Below are 20,338 nucleotides of genomic sequence, written 5' to 3'. Positions count from 1 at the left end.
CGCGCAGCGGGACGCGGGCACAGCGCACCCCAACACGAGCAGGTCGGACTGCAGGCACCCGCCCCGCAGGTAGAGGAGCAGGGGTGGGGGGCAGGGAGGAAGGGGGTGGCGGGAGCGCTGGCGGGGCGGGGCGGGGCCCGCAGGGCCGGGGGCGGGGGCCTGACGGCCCGGCCGCGGAGCTGCCAGGCACAGAGGCACCGCAGGCGCGTGGAGCCAGCCGCAGCCGAGCCCCAGCCCACACCGCCATGCCCCTGGCCTTCTGCGGCAGCGAGAACCACTCCGCCGCCTACCGGGTGGACCATGGCGTCCTCAACAACGGTTGCTTCGTGGATGCGCTCAACGTGGTGCCGCACGTCTTCCTGCTTTTCATCACCTTCCCCATCCTGTTCATCGGTGAGCGGGCGCCTACAGCAAAGGCGGAGGGGAAGGCAGAGGCTGGGGGTGGGGGGAGAGCTGGCGCGGCGCGCCCCACCTCCCGGTGTCCCCTGGCGTCCCCACGACCGCCGTCTGCCTGGCTCCCGGGGGGGCCCCTGTTCTGTGTTTTGCTCTGTAGTCCCAGGACTCTCACCCCCGCACTTACGCGCTCTGCCCCGGGTGCCCCTGTTACAGGGCAGCCCCGATAATGCCCTGTAACACCCCCAAACCTGCACCACACACAGAGGCCGATCCTCACCCAGAGGACCTCCCCCCAAGTTTTGCCACCACCCGGCCAGAGTTAGATGGAAAAGAGGGAAAGCAGAGGTTTCTGTGAAAGCTCTGGAAAGGTAGGGAGGGGGTCAGGCGATGCCCTTGGGGGGCTCTGCGTTCTGAGCGAGGTCACCCCTCCCCCAAGGCACCCTTCCAGTCACCGCAGCGGGGCCCAGGACAGAGCAGCCTGCGCCAGCTCCTGAGCCCGGGATGTAGGCCCTGCGAACCCCTGTACTTCCCAGGGGCTAGCCAGACAGCGGTCAGTACCTCAGAGAGCCCCACCGAGCTAGAGAAACTCGTTCCCCTTCCCCTGCTACCCCAGCAGAGCAGGTTTCCAGAGGGCAACTTCTCAGGCTCGTGCCCTGCAGCACCAACTCAGGGATATAGCCCCCAATGCCCCTACTTGAAAAGCAGCAGTCTGCAAAGTTGGCTATGGTGGCTGGAAGGGGCCACCCAGCATGCCTCTTCACTTGGGTCCCCTTGATCTTTCTGCAAGATCTTGAATTTCCCAAGCTGGCTAGCTCTGTCAACTAGTTGGGTGTTCCTTGCCTCTCCAAAATGTGTTGATTCATTTTAAGAGGAGGGGAAAAAAAAACAGATCTTAATATTCATATACAGCTTTTGGGAAGAAAGGAAAATTTGTCATAAAATTTAAAGGATGATGCTGCAGAAGCAAAGAGATGTTATTGACAAAGATAAACAGACAGAAATAGAAAAGAATCATATGCAACATACTCTCAAATGTGTATCAGAAATTGTACCAGCACTCACACTTCTGTTCTCAGTCAAATGGTTTATTCATGTGGTAACTTGTGGCATGAGCGGTCAGCATATAAAATGGGTTACCTGCATAGGTCAGCCTGCGCAGCTCCAGATTTCTTGTTTGGATATTTAGTGCACAAGTGCCAGGCTCAGGCATCCACATGCACAGGTGTACAGATGGGTAGGTTCTGCCCCCTCTCCATGGACCCAATGTCCAAGCACTCTCCTGGAGTTCATGCACCCTCCTCTGGCTGAGCCAGGCCTCCCACATCTTCCCATCTCTCTTTGCAGGATGGGGCAGTCAGAGCTCAAAAGTACACATCCACCACAGCACATGGCTCCACTTTCCCGGGCACAACCTTCGCTGGATCCTGACCTTCATGCTGCTTTTTGTCCTGGTGTGTGAGATCTCAGAAGGCATCCTGTCTGATGGGTGAGTGACTCTAGAAGGACTCAGGAGAGTAGATCTGCTCCAGGGTCTCTCTGGAAAGGCCGGGGGTGGGGGTGGGGGTGTTGCCCCCCTCCCCAGCTCACCTGCATTCTATGAGCCAGTATCATTGACTAATAAATCCAGCAGATGTTTAACCAGCATCTCCTGTGTGCCAGAATTTCTGTGCCAAGCACTGGACACAAGGGAGACCCAAACCCTGCCTCCATGCAACAGAGTAGAGGGAACATGGATCTACATGCCAAAACCCAGTGAAATAACTCTAGGGCCTATTGGAGTGCACCAAATCCTGTGAGAAAAATCCAGCCACTTTCACAAGCTGCTGGATTTCCCTTCTTGGAAAAAATCAAAATCACTCTTGGTTATGACTTTTCTTTAGTTCCCACTTGTTTACAAGGCCCCAGGTCCTTTTCTGGGTGTTGGGAGTCCTCGCAGTGAGTCCCCCTATCTCTAGCCTCATTCCCAAGGACTTCACCCCACACCCACCTTTCCTTTGGGCCCCATGGCACACTCCCCATAACTCTGTTACAACACAGATCACACTACTTAAAGTTATAACTATTTGCAAAACCATTTTCCCCTGAGTCAGAAAACATTACAAGAGAAATCTGGGTTTTATTCATCTCTGTAGTCACAGTGCGAAACACATGATGAAGTCCAAAAACATTTATTGACTCCTTAAGAGAAAAAAATGAATAATGTTATAAGGAAGTACTCTGGGAGGAGAGAGGAAGGCAGGGATGGGCAGGCATCCGGGTTGAGAGCTTCTGAGCTGATCCTGGAAAGATGACTAGGATTCTGACAGCAGAGGAGTTCTGGAGTGGGAGGGCCCTTGGGGTGGGAGGGAGGCGAACAAAGGCCTCCCTGGGGAAAGTGGGTAGGGGTGGAGCAGTGCCAGGGACACACATGCAGGGAAGCCATGGGAATCGTGGCTTGGAGCCTTGGAAATCAGAGTGGGGGCATGTTTCTGAAGGCTTTGAATGACAGGTTGGGTGTTAGGGTGGAATTTTGTTAGTTTAGAAAGGAAGACAGATATAGTCAGCACAGCATTTTTAGGTGAGAACTCTGAGTCAGGGACAGGCTGGAGGTAGAAACGTCACCTAGGAGGTGCATGCAGTGGTCTACATGAGAGATAACTGCAGCCAGAAGTGGTGTGCCAGCAGTTGGGGGTGCAGAAGAAGGGAAGATGAGGCACACATTTAACCAAAGAAGAATCAAGAAATTGACAAGGCTCATTGACTGGCTGGGTGAGGAGGTGGAGGGTGGAGGTCCCAACTGAGGTCCAAGCATTCTCAGTGGTATCAGACTACACTCAGACCCCACTCCTGCCAGTCCTGGCTCCTGCAGCTGGATGGCAGGACTAGGGACACCCCAGCCCAACATACTCCTTCACTCCTCCCACACCCCCACTATTCCTGCATCCTGGCTGTAGTGGTCATCTCTGGGATAACCTCTTGCCTTGAGACTCTTCCTGGTTATCAGAGTCCCCCAAACCAGCTGGAAGATCAGGTGTGCTGCCACATAGTTAGCAGGTGACAAGTCTGCCTCCCACCCTACCCCCCACTTCACAGCACCCCCTAACAATGGGGCACAGATACTGGAAAGGGGAGAGCTGCCTCGTGAACCCTCAGGCCAGACATACTCACCAAGTTATAATTAGCAATGTGACTGAGAAGAGAGCACCTGCTCATTGAAAAGGTAGAGCTGGGTCTTCCTCTGGTGCTTCTGCTGGGTGCTCACTGTGGGGTTTTGGACAAGTCACTCAGTCTTCTGGGCCTCACTTTCTCTCTCTGTGAAATGAGCTTCATAACTCCTGTCTTGCCAGCTTCATGGGGCTTGGGTGAGATCACATAGCACAGAATCGGTCAATCCGGGGACTCCTTCCTACCAACTGTCAGCCCTTCCTGTCAGGCAGCCCTTCCTGTTTGGACACTCGTTCCCTGGTCTTTGCTGGCCTCCATCTGTAGACTCACACTCGGGCAGGCAAACATGAAGGAAGGACAGGGAAAGGGAGCAGACAGAAGAGAAGCCACAGACTCTGCCCTGTGGTCCCTCCAGTCTACCTGGCCTGGATTGCAGACCTGCCTAGAAGTCTAGTGGGCAGGTAGGAGTGGGGGCTGGTTAAAGCAGAACTAATTTAGGTGAGGCTTATTTAGTGATTGATGAAGGTCTTTTAACCCTATAGAGCTTCCTCTATTCTTTTGGATATTATTTCTATGTGTGATACTCTGAATTCACAATAACCAAAGTGGTGTAAGTTACTGGGGAAAGTTTTTATCAACATAACTAGAATGTTCCTAGACTACCATCCACTGGGAGAACCCAGATATAAAACTTTTACATAGTTTCTTACCTATTTCAGTGTATATTTTTCAGTAAAGCAGCCTAAACTTAGGTTATTGTGTCATGTCATAAAACACTTATTTCAGTGATACTTATTCATCTAATTTAATTTTATAAAATGTTTATCATTTTTACCTCCTGTTGCAAAAAAAAAGAATTTATTGAGACATATGCTATGACATTCAGATGTCTTTTAAAAATGTGTGAGGGAGTATAGAATAAAAATTATTTCAAGGAGTAGAAAGGCTGGAGTGTCAATGACCCCTGGGTGGTTGTTCTCTGTGTTACTAGGGACTGATGGTCTCGTACCTCGGTACCAGTCTTTTGCTTCAAATATCCACTAATTGAGGTCTAAAGAATATCATAACAGTTTCACTTAGAAAGAAAGCAAAAGGTTGCTATTTCTAGTTGGTTTGGTGGCTTAGTGATGTTATCGGGACCCAGCCTCTTCCCATGTTTCTACACCATCCTGTGTGCCCAGCCATGGTCACAAGAGGCTGCCCAGCTGCAGGTTTCACTCGGGAAGGAGGTGGCTAGGGCAGAGGGGGCATGGTCCCCGCCTGCCCCTTCCTTATGCTGAAGATCATCCTCTGTAGATGTCCCTTTGCATCTCCTTGGCCAGAACCAGGTAATATCTGGCGACCTTTAAACAAGTCACTGACAAAAGGGTGTGGATTTGCTTGACTACTTGAACTAATTGCCCTCCAGTCCCTGGATCTGGGCACATTGCTGCTGGAGCAAATTTGTGGTTCTTTTGGCAGAGATGAAGGGAAACACTGTATTTGGTGAATAGTCTGCAGCGGCTATACACTAGCACCCTAGTCCTACCAGACTACTTGGGGGTCCCCACATGGCTCTCCTCGTGTCCTCCCTCCTTCTCTGTTAAACTCCTGCTCATCCTCCTACATCCAGCCTGATGCTGCCTCCTCTCTGCTCACTCCTTTGTCTTCTCAGCCTTCTGTTCATCTGCACTGTCACTTCCCTAGATGGCCCAGTCAGTTAGCTCTGAGCATGGCTGCCTCCCCACCCCCCCCATGACTTCAACAGAAAGAACAGTCTGCAGCGCCAGAAAAAGTGGCTTGAGGTCACATCACCTGGAGCTTTGATGTCAGATAGAGGAGTGTGGGGTTTGCTTTCTGTACAAGGGAGCCATGGAGGGGCATGATTGGGGCCAACTAAGGTGAGCCCTGAGGTCTTGGAGTGAGCTCTAGCCTTATCACCAAACCAGAGTCCACCCACCACCAGGGTTTCTATGAGTTTAGGTGAGGAAGGGGTGAGTTGGTTTGGGCTGCCTTCATCCCTATTCCAAGGATAAAGCAAAAGCAGTGACCTTGAGCTTATTACTGTCTTCCTGTGGCTCAGTTTCCTCAACTGAAAAATGAGGAAACTTGGAGTACTGACTTCAGGGGATTGTATGAAGATTAAGTGAGTTAATCAAGTGCTGAGAACAGTGCCTGGCACAGGGTAAATGCTCAATAAATATTGACTATCAGGTTGTTATTGTGCCTCCCAGGGAGGGACCAGTGTTGACTTATGCTGTTCATGTTCAATGGGGCTGTCACTAAGAGAGCTGTGGTGTATAGGCCCTGGCCTGCCCGAGGCACACCAGGGACAGCGCTCCCAGGCCAGAGGCTTTGCAGCTGTGACTGCCAAGGCTGGCTTTCTGATGTCAGGTTCTGAAAGCATGAGACCAAGGAGAGAAGGCCGTGAATCCAAAGCCTGAACACGGAGTCCTCAGAGCATCTCTGTGTGTATGGACTCCCAGGCCCATAGGTGAGAGGCGTGTTTGGGGGATGGACTAGGCAGAGCTACCAATCTATGGAGTAGAGCTGGCATATGATCTGAATGTCCTACTGTGTGCTGAGCCCTAAGCCCTAAGTTTGTGGCCTTTTGTGGTACTCAGCACATCCATATCCTCTCTCTCTCTCTCCCTCTCTTTCCCCATCTCAGGGTGACTGAATCTCGCCATCTCCACCTGTACATGCCGGCTGGGATGGCGTTCTTGGCTGCTGTCACCTCCGTGGTCTACTATCACAACATCGAGACCTCCAACTTCCCCAAGCTGCTGATCGGTAGGAGAGGGAGGGTATGGGAAAGGGCTAGGTACTTCATTCATTCCTTCAGCTAATATTTGCTATGGACTTTCTATGTGCCAGGTACTGTTCTAGGCACTATAAGTTTAAAAGCAGAGAACAAAAAAATCCCTGCCTCCTTAGAGCTTACAGTCTGGTGAGAGAAGACAAAGATAGTAAACAAATAGGTAGTGATGATACTATGAAGAAAATAAAACTGGGCCTCCCTGGTGGTGCAGCGGTTGAGTGCTGGGTTGCGAAGCTGCCCGCAGCCTCTGCAGCGCCGGTTCGATCCCCGGCTGCCGCCGGGTGAGGGTCCCAAATGCCATGCCCTCTGCTCCCCTCAGCAGTGTATTTCGTCAGTCTGCCTATTCTGTTCCCCGCTCTGGTTCTGGTGAATTCTTTCACCCTCTTGCGCTTCTGACTGTACCCAGTGCTTGTATAAATAAACAAATAAATCTTTAAAAAAAAACAAAAACTGGATAAGAGGTAGAGAGTGATGGTAATGTACTTACTTTATAAGGCAGTTGAGAAAGATCTCTGATAAGAATGAGCATGCAGATATTTGGAGAAAGAATGTTTCATGCATATGCAACATTAATTGCAGAGGTCTTCTGATAGGAAAAACTTGGCAAAGAGGCCAGTGTGGGCAAAGCCAAAATGGGCCAGGGGAAGAATGATAGGAGATGAGGTCAGGGGCCAGGAGAGGTGTCAGGAAGTCTCCTAGGCTCGGGCTCTGAGTGCCTGGGTGAAAGGTGGTATTAATAATACACGTGACAAAGGAGCAGGGGTTGGGGGTGCTTGGGGCATGTTAACTTTGAGACAGCCAACACGAGCGTCAAATGGGCAGTGAGATAAACAAGTCGGGCATTCAGAGAAAGGTCAGAGCTGGAGATGTACATATACAGCAGTCACGGGCTTATAGGTGGCCTCTATTGCTTGAACCTGGGTGAGGTCACCTGGAAAGAGAAGAGAAAGGCCCAAGGATCGAGCCCGTAGCTTGCCAGCATTTAGGGAACATCAGGAAGGAATGCCCACTTAGGGCTTCTGACACTATGACTGGGTCCCAGGCAGAAACAACAGCATGACTGTTGACATTTACAAGTATGCACTGTGTGCCGGGCTTTGTATACATTTTTTCATTTGATTCCCACAATCTCCCTATTGGGACTGTTGCCATGTGCATTTTACATTTGTTAATACTGAAACTCAGAGAGATTAAAAAGAGTAACAGCATATACTCATTTAGCACTTATATGCAACAGACACGATCCTAACCATTTTGCATCTAATAACTCATTTAATCCTTACAGCAACACTGTGAGGTAGGTACCTTTGCCTTTTCCACTTCATAGATCAAGAAACCGAGGCTCAGAGGTTAATGATGTGCATTAATCTGCCCACCTAGTGAAGGGGCAGAGCTAAGTTTAGATCTCAGGAGCTTGGCACCTAAGCAGGCTCTTAACCATTTCTGGGACTACATGTCTAAAGGATCTCAGACTATGCCTCTGGGTTGGGCTGAGTCCAAGGCCAGGGCTGTACATCAGGCTATGTTCAGATTGCATTATTAGGTCAGACTATGATTTTTAGCTGTCATAGTGTCTAATTGACATTTGGTGTCTGGAACCCTCTGTGTTAAGCCAGAGACAGTATGAGAGTTGTGAAGGGGTAGAGGTTATCTCTCAAGCTAATCATAGGTTTGCCTTCTCTGTAAGGTAGGAGCTGGGGTACCCAGTTCTGGGGTGAACCCCTCACCCCAGAAGACCCTCTGCTAATTGAAGGATTAGCAGGCAGCAGGAAAGAGAAAAAAGAGGAAAGAGAAGAAAGAGGAAGATGTTAAGAAATGCTTCAGGGAGCTCTCAGTGGAGATTATGATGCTTCTCCTGATGCACAGAAAACCCCTCAGGAGCTCCAGGGCCTGGCCAACCAGTTCTCCAAAAACACCTTTTGGGGCCATCTAGCAAGTTCATATTCTCATCTTTTAGAAAGTACATAATGTTCTCTCCTTAAACACAAATTAACACCTGTAGATGAACCAGTCCCTGTCCTAAGAATAAGGTCTCATTCCCTGTGTTCCCCTTTGTTAGCTTTGCCCTTCACAGAAGTTCTAGAACAGGGAAAAGTATAGAGGATACATCCCATGAGCTACAGGAACTGACAGGCATGGGGTATTGTGGGAACCGCTGGTCCTCTGAGGAGGCTGCTGACTGATCCCAGGTCAGGAATCCTGCAGAAAGGTGGGCCACAATATGGATTACATTGTTCCAAAAAAGAAACTTGATCTGAGATCCCAGATAAGATCAGTGAAATGTTCTTTGAGCTGAGAACTGAAAGGTAGGTAGAAACTAACTGAGCAGGCAGAGGGGAATGCTTCAGGCAGAAGGATTAGCATGTGCCAAGATCCTGAAGCAGGAGAAACAAAGTACATTAGGAAATCTGGGAGAAAAATAGCAGCTAGAGTGCTAAGGATGGAAGAGAACTGAACTTCAATGGCCGTAGCTGCAGTGGGGTCTGCACCAGGTAGTGTCTTGAAGTTCACACCACAGGCATTGGTCTTTATCCCGAGGACATTCAGGATTGGGCTGGGGCATTTGGGGGTGGGGGGCGGTCTAACATATACATAGCATAAAATTGACCACTTAAACCACTTTTTAGTGCACAGTTTAGTGGCATTAAGTCCATTCACATTAAGTACCCTGTTGTGCATCTATTAGCACCATCCAGCTCCAAAACTTTCATCTTCTCAAACTGAAACTCTGTACCCACTAAACAGTAACTCCCCTCTCTCTCCTTGTCCCTCAGCCCCTCAAAACCACCATTCTACTTTCTGACTCTATGAATCTGACTATTATACAAAACTCCCATAAGTCAAATCATGCACTATTTATTCTTTTGTGACTGGCTAATTTCACTTAGCATAATATTCTCAAGGTTCACCCATGTGGTTGCATGTGTCAGAATGTCCTTACTTTTTTTTTTAAGATTTATTCACTTATTTATGCAAGAACCGGGGTATAGGCCAAATTCATGGGAGGGTAAGAGGATTCACCAGAGACAGAACGGGGAACAGAACAGGCAGACTGATGAAGTACACTGCTGAGGGGAGCAGCGGGCGAGACAGGAAAGGTCTGCCACGCCATGTGGGACTCTCGCCGGCTGGGATCGAACTGGTGCTGCAGAGGCTGCGGACAGCTTCACAGCGCGGAGCTCAACTGCCTGCGCCACCAGGGGAGGCCCATGTCCTTCCTTTTTTACAGGTGAATAATATTTCATTGTGTGTACAGTGTACCCTTGAACAATTCAGTGAGGGAAGGTGGTAGTGGCTAGGGGTACCAATCCCTTGTGCAGTCAAAAATCTACACATAGCTTTTGAAACCCCTGAAACTTAACTACAGTCACCCCTTGGTCTCTCCTGGGAGTTGGTTTTTGGATTTGCAAATACTCAGATCACTTCTAGTTGGCTCTGAGTAAACATGGGTCCTACATCCTCAGACTCTATAATGTTTGGTTGAATCCATGAATGTACAACCTACAGCTATGGAGGGCTAACTGTGCTTATAGAAATAAATCTGCATGTAAGTGGACCTGCATGGTACAAACTCACTGTTCAAGGGTCAGCTGTATAAACCACATTTTCTTTGTCCATTCATCCACCAATGAACACTTGGGTTGCTTTCATCTTTTGGCTGTTGTTTATGATGCTGTTATGAACAGGCTTTGCTACCAAGAGATGCCCTGGCATTCATGTCCAGGAGCACCTAGGCACGGTGGGCAGGACAAAAGGCTTTTTCTCTGTGGTTCCACTAAAGAGGGCTCTTGAAGGTATATGCTGAACTTATCTGCATGTGACTCTAGGGAATGAGTGGGAAGGAGCTGCCTGTGCTTAAAGCAGCTTCTAAAGGGGGACTTCTTGCTGGCTTTTGTTGTAGCCAGCTGACAGTGGTTTATCAGTGGTGGGAATCTAGAAGTTAGAAGCCCCTGATAGCTTCTGATGTTTATGGTCCCAAGTCTGTATTCTGGAGATAATAAAAACATTAAAAGCTACTGTCCAAAGAGCACCCACTGAGTGCCGGGCTCACTGTGCTAACTGTTTTCATGACATTTCTTAGGACAACTTTTGAGGTGGTACTATTATTTCCCCCATTTTATGATAAGGAAATTGACACTTGGATGAATTAAATGACTTACCCATGGTCCCACCATTATCAAATCATAGGACCTGAGCACAGTGCGTCTTACTGGAGGGCACCCATGTCTTGGCGGACCATGGCTCTCTTTTTTCTATCTCCCACTGCCCAGGCTCCCTGAGGAGCATCATCATGCTGCAGTGGACTCTGGACTGGGGGGACCAGAGATTAAACTTCTTTTTTTTTTTAAAGATTTATTTATTTATTTATACATGCACTGGGTGCAGTCAGAAGCGCGGGATGGTGAGAGAATTCACCAGAGCCAGAGCGGGAAACAGAACAGGCAGACCAATGAAATACACTGCTGAGGGGAGCAGTGGGTGTGGCAGGAGAGGTCTGTCGCGCCATGTGGGACCCTTGCCAGTGGCCAGGGATCGAACCGGTGCTACAGAGGCTGCGGGCAGCTTTGCAGCCCAGCGCTCAACCACTGCGCCACCAGGGGAGGCCCCAGAGATTAGACTCTTAACCTCTCTCTGTCACTGCTTTCAGGGAATTGGGGCAGGTTACCTCCTCTCTCTGCCTCAGTTTCCTCATTTGTAAAATGAGCAGTCAATCAAGACTGAAGAACTTTTAAGATTTTTCCACCTTGGACATTGCACAGGAAGCCATCATAAGTAGGGTGCGAAGCCCGTCGAGTTAGACTAGTCCAGCTCTGCCACTTAATGGCTTTGGGCGTGACCTTGGATCCATTATTTAATGTTTCTGAACCTTGATTCCTTTGTCTATTAAGTTGGGGATGATGGCGGTATTTCCTCACAATGTTATTGGAAGGAATAAACGAGATAATGTATTTTAAGTGCTTACTTGGCATAGTGCCTGTAACTGTTAAATTCAAGAAATAATTTTCCTATTTTTCTTTTTATTTGTGATAAAGGGAAATTTGACTGACCTTCTTGACTTACAAGACAATATCTTTAATATGCCTATCATGAACATTTTATTGTATGTGCATTATACAAAAATCACACACACACATATCCCTTTACTTAGAAGTGTGCACACTCATACCGAAACACTTGTTGACATGCAAAGACACACCTCCTCTCTTTTCTCTGACACACTTGCACACACATGGGTGCACACAAACACAACCTCTCCTACCTCGTCTTGGCAGCCCTGTTAGTCTACTGGACCCTGGCCTTCATCACCAAGACCATCAAGTTTGTCAAGTTCTACGACCACGCCATTGGCTTCTCCCAGCTGCGCTTCTGCCTCACGGGGCTGCTGGTGGTCCTCTACGGGATGCTGTTCCTTGTGGAGGTCAACGTCATCAGAGTGAGGGTAAGCACTGCCCACTTGAAATGTACCTGAGGGCATACACTTCTTATCAGTGCCCTGTCCCTGGGGTGAGCCCCGCCCTGCTGCTCTGCCAAGTCCTGGAAAGAGTCCTGCCCCCAAAGGGGAGTTGAGGTCAGTGGGAGAAGATTCAGGAGGAACAATCCATTGGACCAACTCTTGGCTTCCAGAGAGAGAGGAGAGGGCAGGGTGAAAGATTCTGGGTTTCATCTCAGAGAGGAAATAATGTTCAGGTGCTGGCATCTCAGGATTTTGTTTTTTTGGAGGGGTCTAGGGTGAGGGATAATGAGTACAGGCTGTATACATGTCTTTTCTTTTCATTTCTGCATTCCCCTCTTACCATCTCTCAGATTTGTGCCCTCCTCTCTTCCTCTCTCTCCTTCAATCCTCGATTTTTATTACTATAATACCATGTACTTGTATCTATTCAGGCTTTTTTTTCTCAACACATACACATAGACAGGTGTTGCCTCTCAATATTTTGTAAAAATAGAATCATACTAAAAACAGTTTTATGCACCTTGCTTTTCTTAATCTTGTAGGACTCCCTCCAAGTCTAATATGATTAATTCCGTTTTCTTAATGGCTACCTAATATTCCATCATGTAGATGAGTCACAGTTAATTCAAACTTTGCCCTCTGCGTGGGTATTCACTTTGTTGCAAAGTTTTTGCCTTCACAAATACTGTATTAAACACAGTTATATTTTCATGTATTGTATTTGTATTTCTATGGAACACAGTCCAAGGATTGGAGTCGCTGGTTCAAAGGATTTGTGTATTTTAAATTTTAATCAGTGTTGAAGATCATCTTCAGGAAAGACTTTAATCTACCAGCAGTGAATAGGAAAATCCTTCCCCTTCCTCCAACCAGCAATGGAAGTAGAACCATTTCTAATTTGGCCGGCCTGATGAATGTGAAGTTCTACTTTAATTTACATTTCTCCAACTCTTTTGCTTTTAGTTGGTGGTTTGGAGGGTACAGAGGCCATCTACATTCCTGTCTCAACTGATCCTCATAGCACCCCTGTGATGCAAATGTCACCCTCTCGTTCAGCGAGGAGACATTTTAGATGAGATTTGTCCAAAGACACCATGCTAGTAATCAGAAGAGGCAGAATTCAAACCCAGATCTGCATGGCTCCATGACCTACAAATCCAGCATGAAAAAATGGTGGTGTTCTCAGATTCCTGGAGCACACGCTATAGAAGGAGGTTTCTGCTTTTCTGAAACCCAACTTACCCAACCCAGTCCAGCAGGTAGATTCAGAATAGACCTCAATGAAGAGTTTCAAGTTAGGAGACCTTGGCATTAGAGCCAAGATGTAAAGGGAGAGGAGACCCTCATCCTCACAACAGGCAAATTGACCCCACCTGTTAGAGGTGAAAGGTGGGATGTTACAACCTCAGGCCTTAGCTGGGGCAAAGTGGAAAGTGATAAAAATTGCACTAACCCATCCCTGGTGGCCCGTGTGCCCACAGAGATATATCTTCTTCAAGACGCCGAGGGAGGTGAAACCCCCCGAGGATCTGCAGGACCTGGGAGTACGCTTCCTTCAGCCCTTTGTGAACCTGCTGTCCAAAGGCACCTACTGGTGGATGAATGCCTTCATCAAGACTGCCCACAAGAAGCCCATTGATCTCCGAGCCATTGGAAAGCTGCCTATTGCCATGAGGGCCCTCACCAACTACCGGCTGCTCTGTGAGGCCTTCGACGCCCAGGCGGTCAGTGGGGGCACAGCCACACCATCCATTCCCCACCCTCCGGGTTAGAGTCACGGACGGGGATCTTGGAAGGCTTTAGTTCAAACCCCAGGGCTAGGTGGGGCAAGGGAAACCGAGAAGGGAAAGAGGCTTGCCCATAGTCACACCAGGGAAAAGTCCAGGACTAAAGATAATCTAAAAATGTCCAGGACATCGCAGCTAGAATAATGCTTATAGTTTAGGTCATATGATCTAACAGATTCATTATCCAGATGGGGAAACTGAGGACCCCCTGGACTCCCTCATGCCTTATGTGTTTCCTTCTGGAGCTCAGTGACAATAAAGGTGGGAATTTTTGTGCATTTTAGAGCTTGGGTTTTAGTGGCCTGTTCCTTATAGTAATTCTATGAGTTGGACCAGGCAGGGGTCTTCTCATATCACTGAGGAGGAAACTGATGCCTGGGAAAGGTTGTGTTCTATCCAGAGCTGTCCCACCACTGGTAGGAGGTAGAGTGGGTCTCCCAACTCTCAGTCCAGTGCTCCTTTGTTTTGCCTCTGCCCTAGCAGAGGGAAAAGGTTTGGGAGGGACTGGGGAGACAGACAGATGCAGTGGCAGGTGGTCAGGAGTGATTGTAAAGAATACCACTCTCAGTACAGTGCTGTGCTCATAGCCAGCTATGGGACTGACATCTGATCTCATTTCTTGCCATGTGGCCTATGTTGGCATTGATAGGGCCCATCCAACCATGCACCTGGTGGTTCCATAATTTCTTCCTGGAGCTCACCTCCTTGTAGGAGTCAGGGACTTCCTGGGAGACCAGACCCTGCCATGAATGGGCCTTTGGCCACTCTGACCTGGCTGTGGGTCTCTCTGGGCAGCAAAAGGATGCACAGGGCACACAGGGTGCCCGGGCCATCTGGCGGGCACTCTGCCATGCCTTCGGGAGACGCCTGGTCCTCAGCAGCACTTTCCGTATCTTGGCTGACCTGCTGGGCTTTGCCGGGCCGCTATGCATCTTCGGGATTGTGGACCACCTTGGGAAGGAGAACCATGTCTTCCAGCCAAAGGTAGGCCCACCCAGCAGTAAAAGAGGACACCCTTTGGAAGATTTGTTCTTGTGCATGAGAGTGTATGAGAGGCTGATGCATACGTGCTGTGGTTGTGCTGGGGTAGCTCTTCATACATGCACAAAGCCCTTGGCAATATCCCCTCCAGAAAATGCTCTGCATCCAGCCAACAGAAAAGTCAGGTGGCCAGTGGTGACTCAGGAGGATTTATGGTGTGGTGTCTGCTTTCCTGACCGCACCATCACCATCATAATGCCGCTGCTGGGTATTTAGTCATCCAGAAAGTTGTTGGAAGTGCATTTGTTTATTGAGTGCCAGGAGCTCCTGTGATTTGTTGAATGTATTGGCTTTTAATTTTTGTCATCTTAATAGATTCTAACTTTGCAGAAATTTGTCTTCTTCAATACTGTGTGTCCATTGCCCTTGAGGTTCTGCAGGGACATCTTGAAGGCTGGGGTTGAGGGTGAGGGGAGAGGGAAAACTCCATGGGTAGGCTCTTTCTCCCTCCAAATTTCATTCAGAGCTGGCTGGTTTTATTAATATGTTGGACTTTCCCATTATAAGTTCTTTTTTAAAAGGGGTTCCATTTCTTAAAAATAGTTAAAGTCCTTGGACTAGATGACATTTAATGGCCTTCCCAGCCCAGAGACGCTGCAATTGGAAATTCTCTGGACAAAGAGACAGACCAACTTTCTGGGGGCTATTTATCCTGCTTGAGGCAATAGCATCCGCTTGAGGGGGAGGCATTTATTGATGTTTTTCATCTGTTTCTTTACTGCCACCTAAGTGTAGATGGTCGCAAAATGGAAAACTTTTCACATCTGTCAATATGACTCGGAGTTTCAATTTTCCAGCCAGAAAAAAATCATTATAACCTTTTAACCACAAGCAGATAGTCCCAAAATGATGCTGAGAATTACTAATTAGATATTCTAATAATTTATGACAGTCCTTTGTGTAATGTTATTCATCTCATGGGCTCCAGAATTGCAGATATGATTTAATCCTCGGGAGGTTTATATTCCTTTTTCTCCAGAGCTATAATTAATCAGCTGAGCACTTTCAGTCAATAATGTAACACACTCCAAGTCTGTTTGTCTAATTCCTTCAGCATACAAGTTTATACTGTGTGCCGGACTATGGGAATACAGAGTCAGTGGTTATGATGAAGATTATTAATAATATTAACAAACACTTATTGATCACTTAATACATGGCTGGTTGCATGTGGGCATTACTCTTGTGTTCTTTAATCCTTAAAACAACGTTTTAGGGTAAGTTTGGTGTGGTTTTTTTGGTCACTCCATTATTGAGATATACTTGACATACCATACAACTTACAAGATGAGTATTTTTATTTCCATTTTACAGATGAGGAACTTTAAGCTCAGAGAGGTTAGTAACTTCCCCTAGGGTCTCAGCTATTCAGTGACAGAGACTGATTTGAACTATAGTTTCCTAGACACCATCACCCTAGAACTTACCGCCATGATATTAAATTGACTATTTGTTTTATCAAGTCATCATCTCTGAGTCCAAGGATTGTGGAAACCAATGAAGGAGAAAAAAATATAATAACACAGTTTTATACTGTGTGTTAAATACTATTAGGAGGTATTGGGGGGTAACTAACTCAGCCAGTGGACAGCTTGGCTTTATAGAGGAGGGATTCTCAGAATAGATGAGCAGGAATAGACCAGGCAACGATTTCTTATTCAATTAAGAATACAGAGACCTTTTTTTTTCTTTTTACTTATTTTAACTTTGGCAGGTTTTGAGGTTTTCTCTGACTTTTGAGCCTCTGAGCTTTACTTGGCCCAAAATGAAAAAGGAAAGGACAGCTTTCTGGTTTACAAGAGTCACTTTCAGTTTTAGTCTGACCAGAGGCTACCCCAGAACTCTCGGCAGTGAGAATCCTAACACATGGGGTCAGTTGTTCATATTAGGGGGAAATGACACAGGCCAGAGCTCTTATCAGCTTGTCCATGTGGTCTTCTTCCTGTGTTTTTCAAAACTCTTATGGAATTCTCCTAAGGAGAGAACTCTAAGGCAGGATGTGCCAAAGAGGTAGTGAGAACAGCCTTTACAGTTTTTTAATTCATATGAACACTAGGTTTGCCATCTCTCAGAGTCTCAGCACTTCTCTTCAGATTCTGGAATTTACTGTCTTCTCATTGGAATGCTCTTGTCCCGATTACTTGTCAGCACATAAATCCCTGAGACAGATGGTCCTGCCTCAGTGGCAGCAGGCCTTATCAGATTTAATATTTGTTCCCTGCAACCCAGATACAACCAGCAAATTACAGACATAGAAACGAGAGTTGAAAGTAAATATAGCCTCCAGTGTCAGCCACAAAGAATCCTCAATCATGTGGTTGCTTAGGATACAGCTTAATTCTCATGTGGGCTTCTGGATCCAGAAAATGGGGAAAGGGGTCATTTATCGAGGTTATTTGGTTTTATCCCCCTGCCTCCCAGCAGCTTTAGTCCAGAGAGACGGGTGCTATTCTGGTCTTCATGAGCCTACAGAGAGGGAAGCTCTCTCGCTCAGTGAGAAAGTCCTTTCCACTCAGCCTGAATTCATCCTACTGCACAGCCAGGCACCCACTGTTTACTTCTTTATCAGTGGCCTGTCCTCCCTTCCCTTTCTAGAACACTCACAGTTGGCAAGATTTATACTGTCCTTGGCATCCCCAAGGGCAAACATTTCTTATTTCTTCTTTAATTACTGACAGTGTCATGGCCTATTAGATCCTTACACTTTTGTCTCCTCTGCTACTCCCCAGAGATAGCTGAGCTCTAGCAGGAACTACCCATGATCTATCTCCTTCCTGCCCCATCTCTTGCCCAGTCCCCATGCACAATCTGTCACCTGCCCTGGATGTCACAGATCTGGCTGGAGGTGAGGAAAGTGGATTCATCAAGAGCTGCAGGCATCTGAAACCTGCCAGCACTGCTCAAGGCCGTCAGCTAAGCAGAGAAAGTAAGAACAGTCTGGTTCTGAGCTAAGAGCCAAAGCTTCAAATAACCTCTAAACCTCAGTGGGAAAGTGAGTGTAGGTTTGTGAGTGTTTGTTTCTGAATGAGTTTTCCTGGGAACTATTTATGATTTTGTATGTGTGTCTTTCTGCTTGTCCTGCATCTCTTGGCAGGTCTTTTTCCATGGGTGTCTGTGTCCCCATTTGGGTACATGTATTTGTGGTGATCATTAGGGTGACTGAACTTATATGCATTTCTGTGGCTTTGTGATGACAGTGTGTGGGTTGATGATGCCCATCTCTGGGATGGCCTGCCTCCCTTCACCTTGCCTACCTCTTCTCAGTCACCTTGCCAACCCCTTCAAAGACCCAACGGAAATGTCACCTCCTCCAGGAAGCCTTCCTCTCGTTGAATTAGATGCCCCCTCTCTGTGTTCCTGTTTGCACCTTCAAAGCACCCCTTGTCTTTTTCTCAGACCTTAAGATCCTGAGTCCCCTAAGAGAGGAACTGTAATATCTGGCCTCTGGGTACCCAGCACCCAGCTCCATGCCTGACACTCAGGAGGTACAGGAGAAACGATTCTTCAATGAATAATACAGAAATTACCATACATGGCATGTTTGTGCTTACTATTTTTTTTACCTGTATTGTTTCATTGAATTCTTGTAACTCTGTGAGACAAAAACCCTTAATGGCCTCATTTTACAGGTGAAGAAACTAGGACTCAGAGAGGTTGATAAACTTAACTAAGGACATAATGAATAATATATCAGGAGAAAACACAAACTCAGATAGGGCTAAGCTCAAAGTCCAGGCTCTCAGAACCATGCAAGTGATTGTGGTTGCATGGGTGGTGTGTTGGTTGGTGAGGGATCAAAGGTAGTTCTCATCATTTTTACCCTGGGTCTTTTTCTAGCCCTCATTCACCATCCTATGTGTTTTCTGATCCTTGTGACACAAAACCCAGTGGTACTCCATGCTGCTTGAGAGCTTTCATGGTGGTCTGTGTTCTTGAGTGTGTAATGTTCCCACAATTACAGTCATGCATCACTTAAGGGTATTTTGGTCAATAATGGGCCACATACAAGACCATGTGTCTAGATGTATAGTAGGCTCTTCCATCTACATTAGACCATCGTTACCCTCTGTTACATTCATATAAGGATGAAATCACCTTACAGTGCATTTCTCAGAATATTTCCTTACTGTTAAGAAATGCAGGATGATACCACAATACACTTAACAATTCCCTATGGTTGAACATTTACATGGATTTTTGCACACTATCCCTCATATAATCCACAAGTAGAACATCTTTGCATGTCTAGCTATTTCCTTATTTTTAATTATTTCCCTTGGGATAAATTCCCATGATGTGTTGTATTGCTATGCAATGATATACTTCATTCTTCAGAGCCAGGACTCTGTTGAGGATGGTAGGACAGAAGAACTCCAAGGCATGTTAAATAGGACCAGGTTTTCCTAAGCCCACATGCCTTCAATTTTAACTCAGAACCAGCCAAGAGGACTGTTCCTTTTGCCTACGAGCCACAAGCCCGTAGCTGACAATGGGAGACTCGAGGTCAAAAGGCTGGATGAAGCTTAAGATAGGAGATCCAGGGTAGTATTTTTGGCATCAAAGATGGTCACGTTTACCCTTACCAGCATGTGACGTTTCAGCCACTCAGCAATGCTGAAACTGCATTTCCACATGTGCAGAACTCAGCTAGTAATGGTCCTCTTCTCATCAGGGTATTGTGAGGATGGAGTTCTGCACCTGAGAAAGATTATAGCCTGCCCCTTATTTCCCTGGAAGGTCAGGTCTCTCCCCCGCAGTGTAATTTGAAGGTCTACTTTGCTGCTGCCTGCCAGCCATTGCCCTTCCACCCAACTGCTTTTCTCCTGACACTTTGGCAGATGAGACAGGGTCAGGGCCTTCAACCTCGCCTTTTTCTAGAATTCTTCATGGGGTCCATGATGTGCCTGTGTCTGCTTCCTGTTGTCCCACAAGCAAGGAAGAAACAGTTGTAAACAGGACCAGTTCCACCGAGCAGTGAGGGCTGGTTTAGAGGGCTCTGAACAAAGAGGCAGGAACTTTTCTACCACCGGGAAGCCCTGTATATGGGATCCAGCCATTCCTCTCCAGGAAGAGGACTCTTCAATTCCTGACCCTTTCGGCCTGATCACGGTCATGGACATACCCTCAGCCTTCTCATCTCTGTTCCCACCACTCCTTACCCTGCAGCAGCTCCCACACCCTTCCAAATAGCTTGCAGAGTTCAGGCCAGAGTCAGAAAGGAAAGACTTCTTTCTTCATGGAAATACTGATGTGGCTCTGCTGGGGAACCGTGGACTTGATCAAGATCAAAGTTTTCCTGGGAGCCACTGATGCTGAAATTGGAAACAGTCGTGCTGTTATTTCTGGTATCATTAGTAACAAAACCAAACATATGGTTTTTTCCCACTGTTTATCATCTGAAATCTTGCAGGAGGTGCAACAGGAGAACCGTACATTTCAAAGGAGGTCCCAGGAGCCCATCAGGCTGGGGGCGGGGGTTGGGTCTTTTCAATCTCTGAGCTCACGTCTCTCGCCTGGGAGCACTACAGGACCATGTTTTTCACTGGTCTTATCTAACCAGAAATTACTACAGAGCAGACTGTTAGTGAGTGTGGGACAAGGCCTCACTTGATTCCGTTTTTGTAGCAGAGAACACACATCATGGGATTTGTTCTAGCAGTTCTGGTTTTGGCTGCTCTGTGATTCACTCTATGTATTCTTGTTCCATTCAGAATG

General features: G+C 47.3%; 1 protein-coding gene across 7 annotated transcripts in view; it reads left to right on the top strand.

Moving 5' to 3' along the window:
• Positions 1–245: 245 nt before the first annotated feature.
• ABCC8 (ATP binding cassette subfamily C member 8) overlaps positions 246–20,338 on the top strand; it is a gene marked incomplete at both ends in the record, with an annotated part of 71,691 nt that continues 51,598 nt past the window's right edge. For 5 of the 7 annotated variants that reach the window (XM_084237815.1, XM_084237814.1, XM_084237813.1 and 2 more), the window contains 6 exons: positions 246–393; positions 1,741–1,882; positions 6,191–6,312; positions 11,614–11,780; positions 13,277–13,519; positions 14,378–14,566. In XM_084237815.1, the coding sequence (XP_084093941.1) occupies positions 246–393; positions 1,741–1,882; positions 6,191–6,312; positions 11,614–11,780; positions 13,277–13,519; positions 14,378–14,566 (1,011 nt within the window). The remainder of the gene's footprint in view (positions 394–1,740; positions 1,883–6,190; positions 6,313–11,613; positions 11,781–13,276; positions 13,520–14,377; positions 14,567–20,338) is intronic. The other 2 variants (XM_084237817.1, XM_084237816.1) reach the window with 1 other exon arrangement.

The sequence above is a fragment of the Talpa europaea genome, assembly GCF_964194135.1.
Source record: "Talpa europaea genome assembly, chromosome: 1".
In the NCBI taxonomy this organism is placed as follows: domain Eukaryota; kingdom Metazoa; phylum Chordata; class Mammalia; order Eulipotyphla; family Talpidae; genus Talpa; species Talpa europaea.
This window is presented reverse-complemented; position numbering and strand designations above follow the sequence as displayed.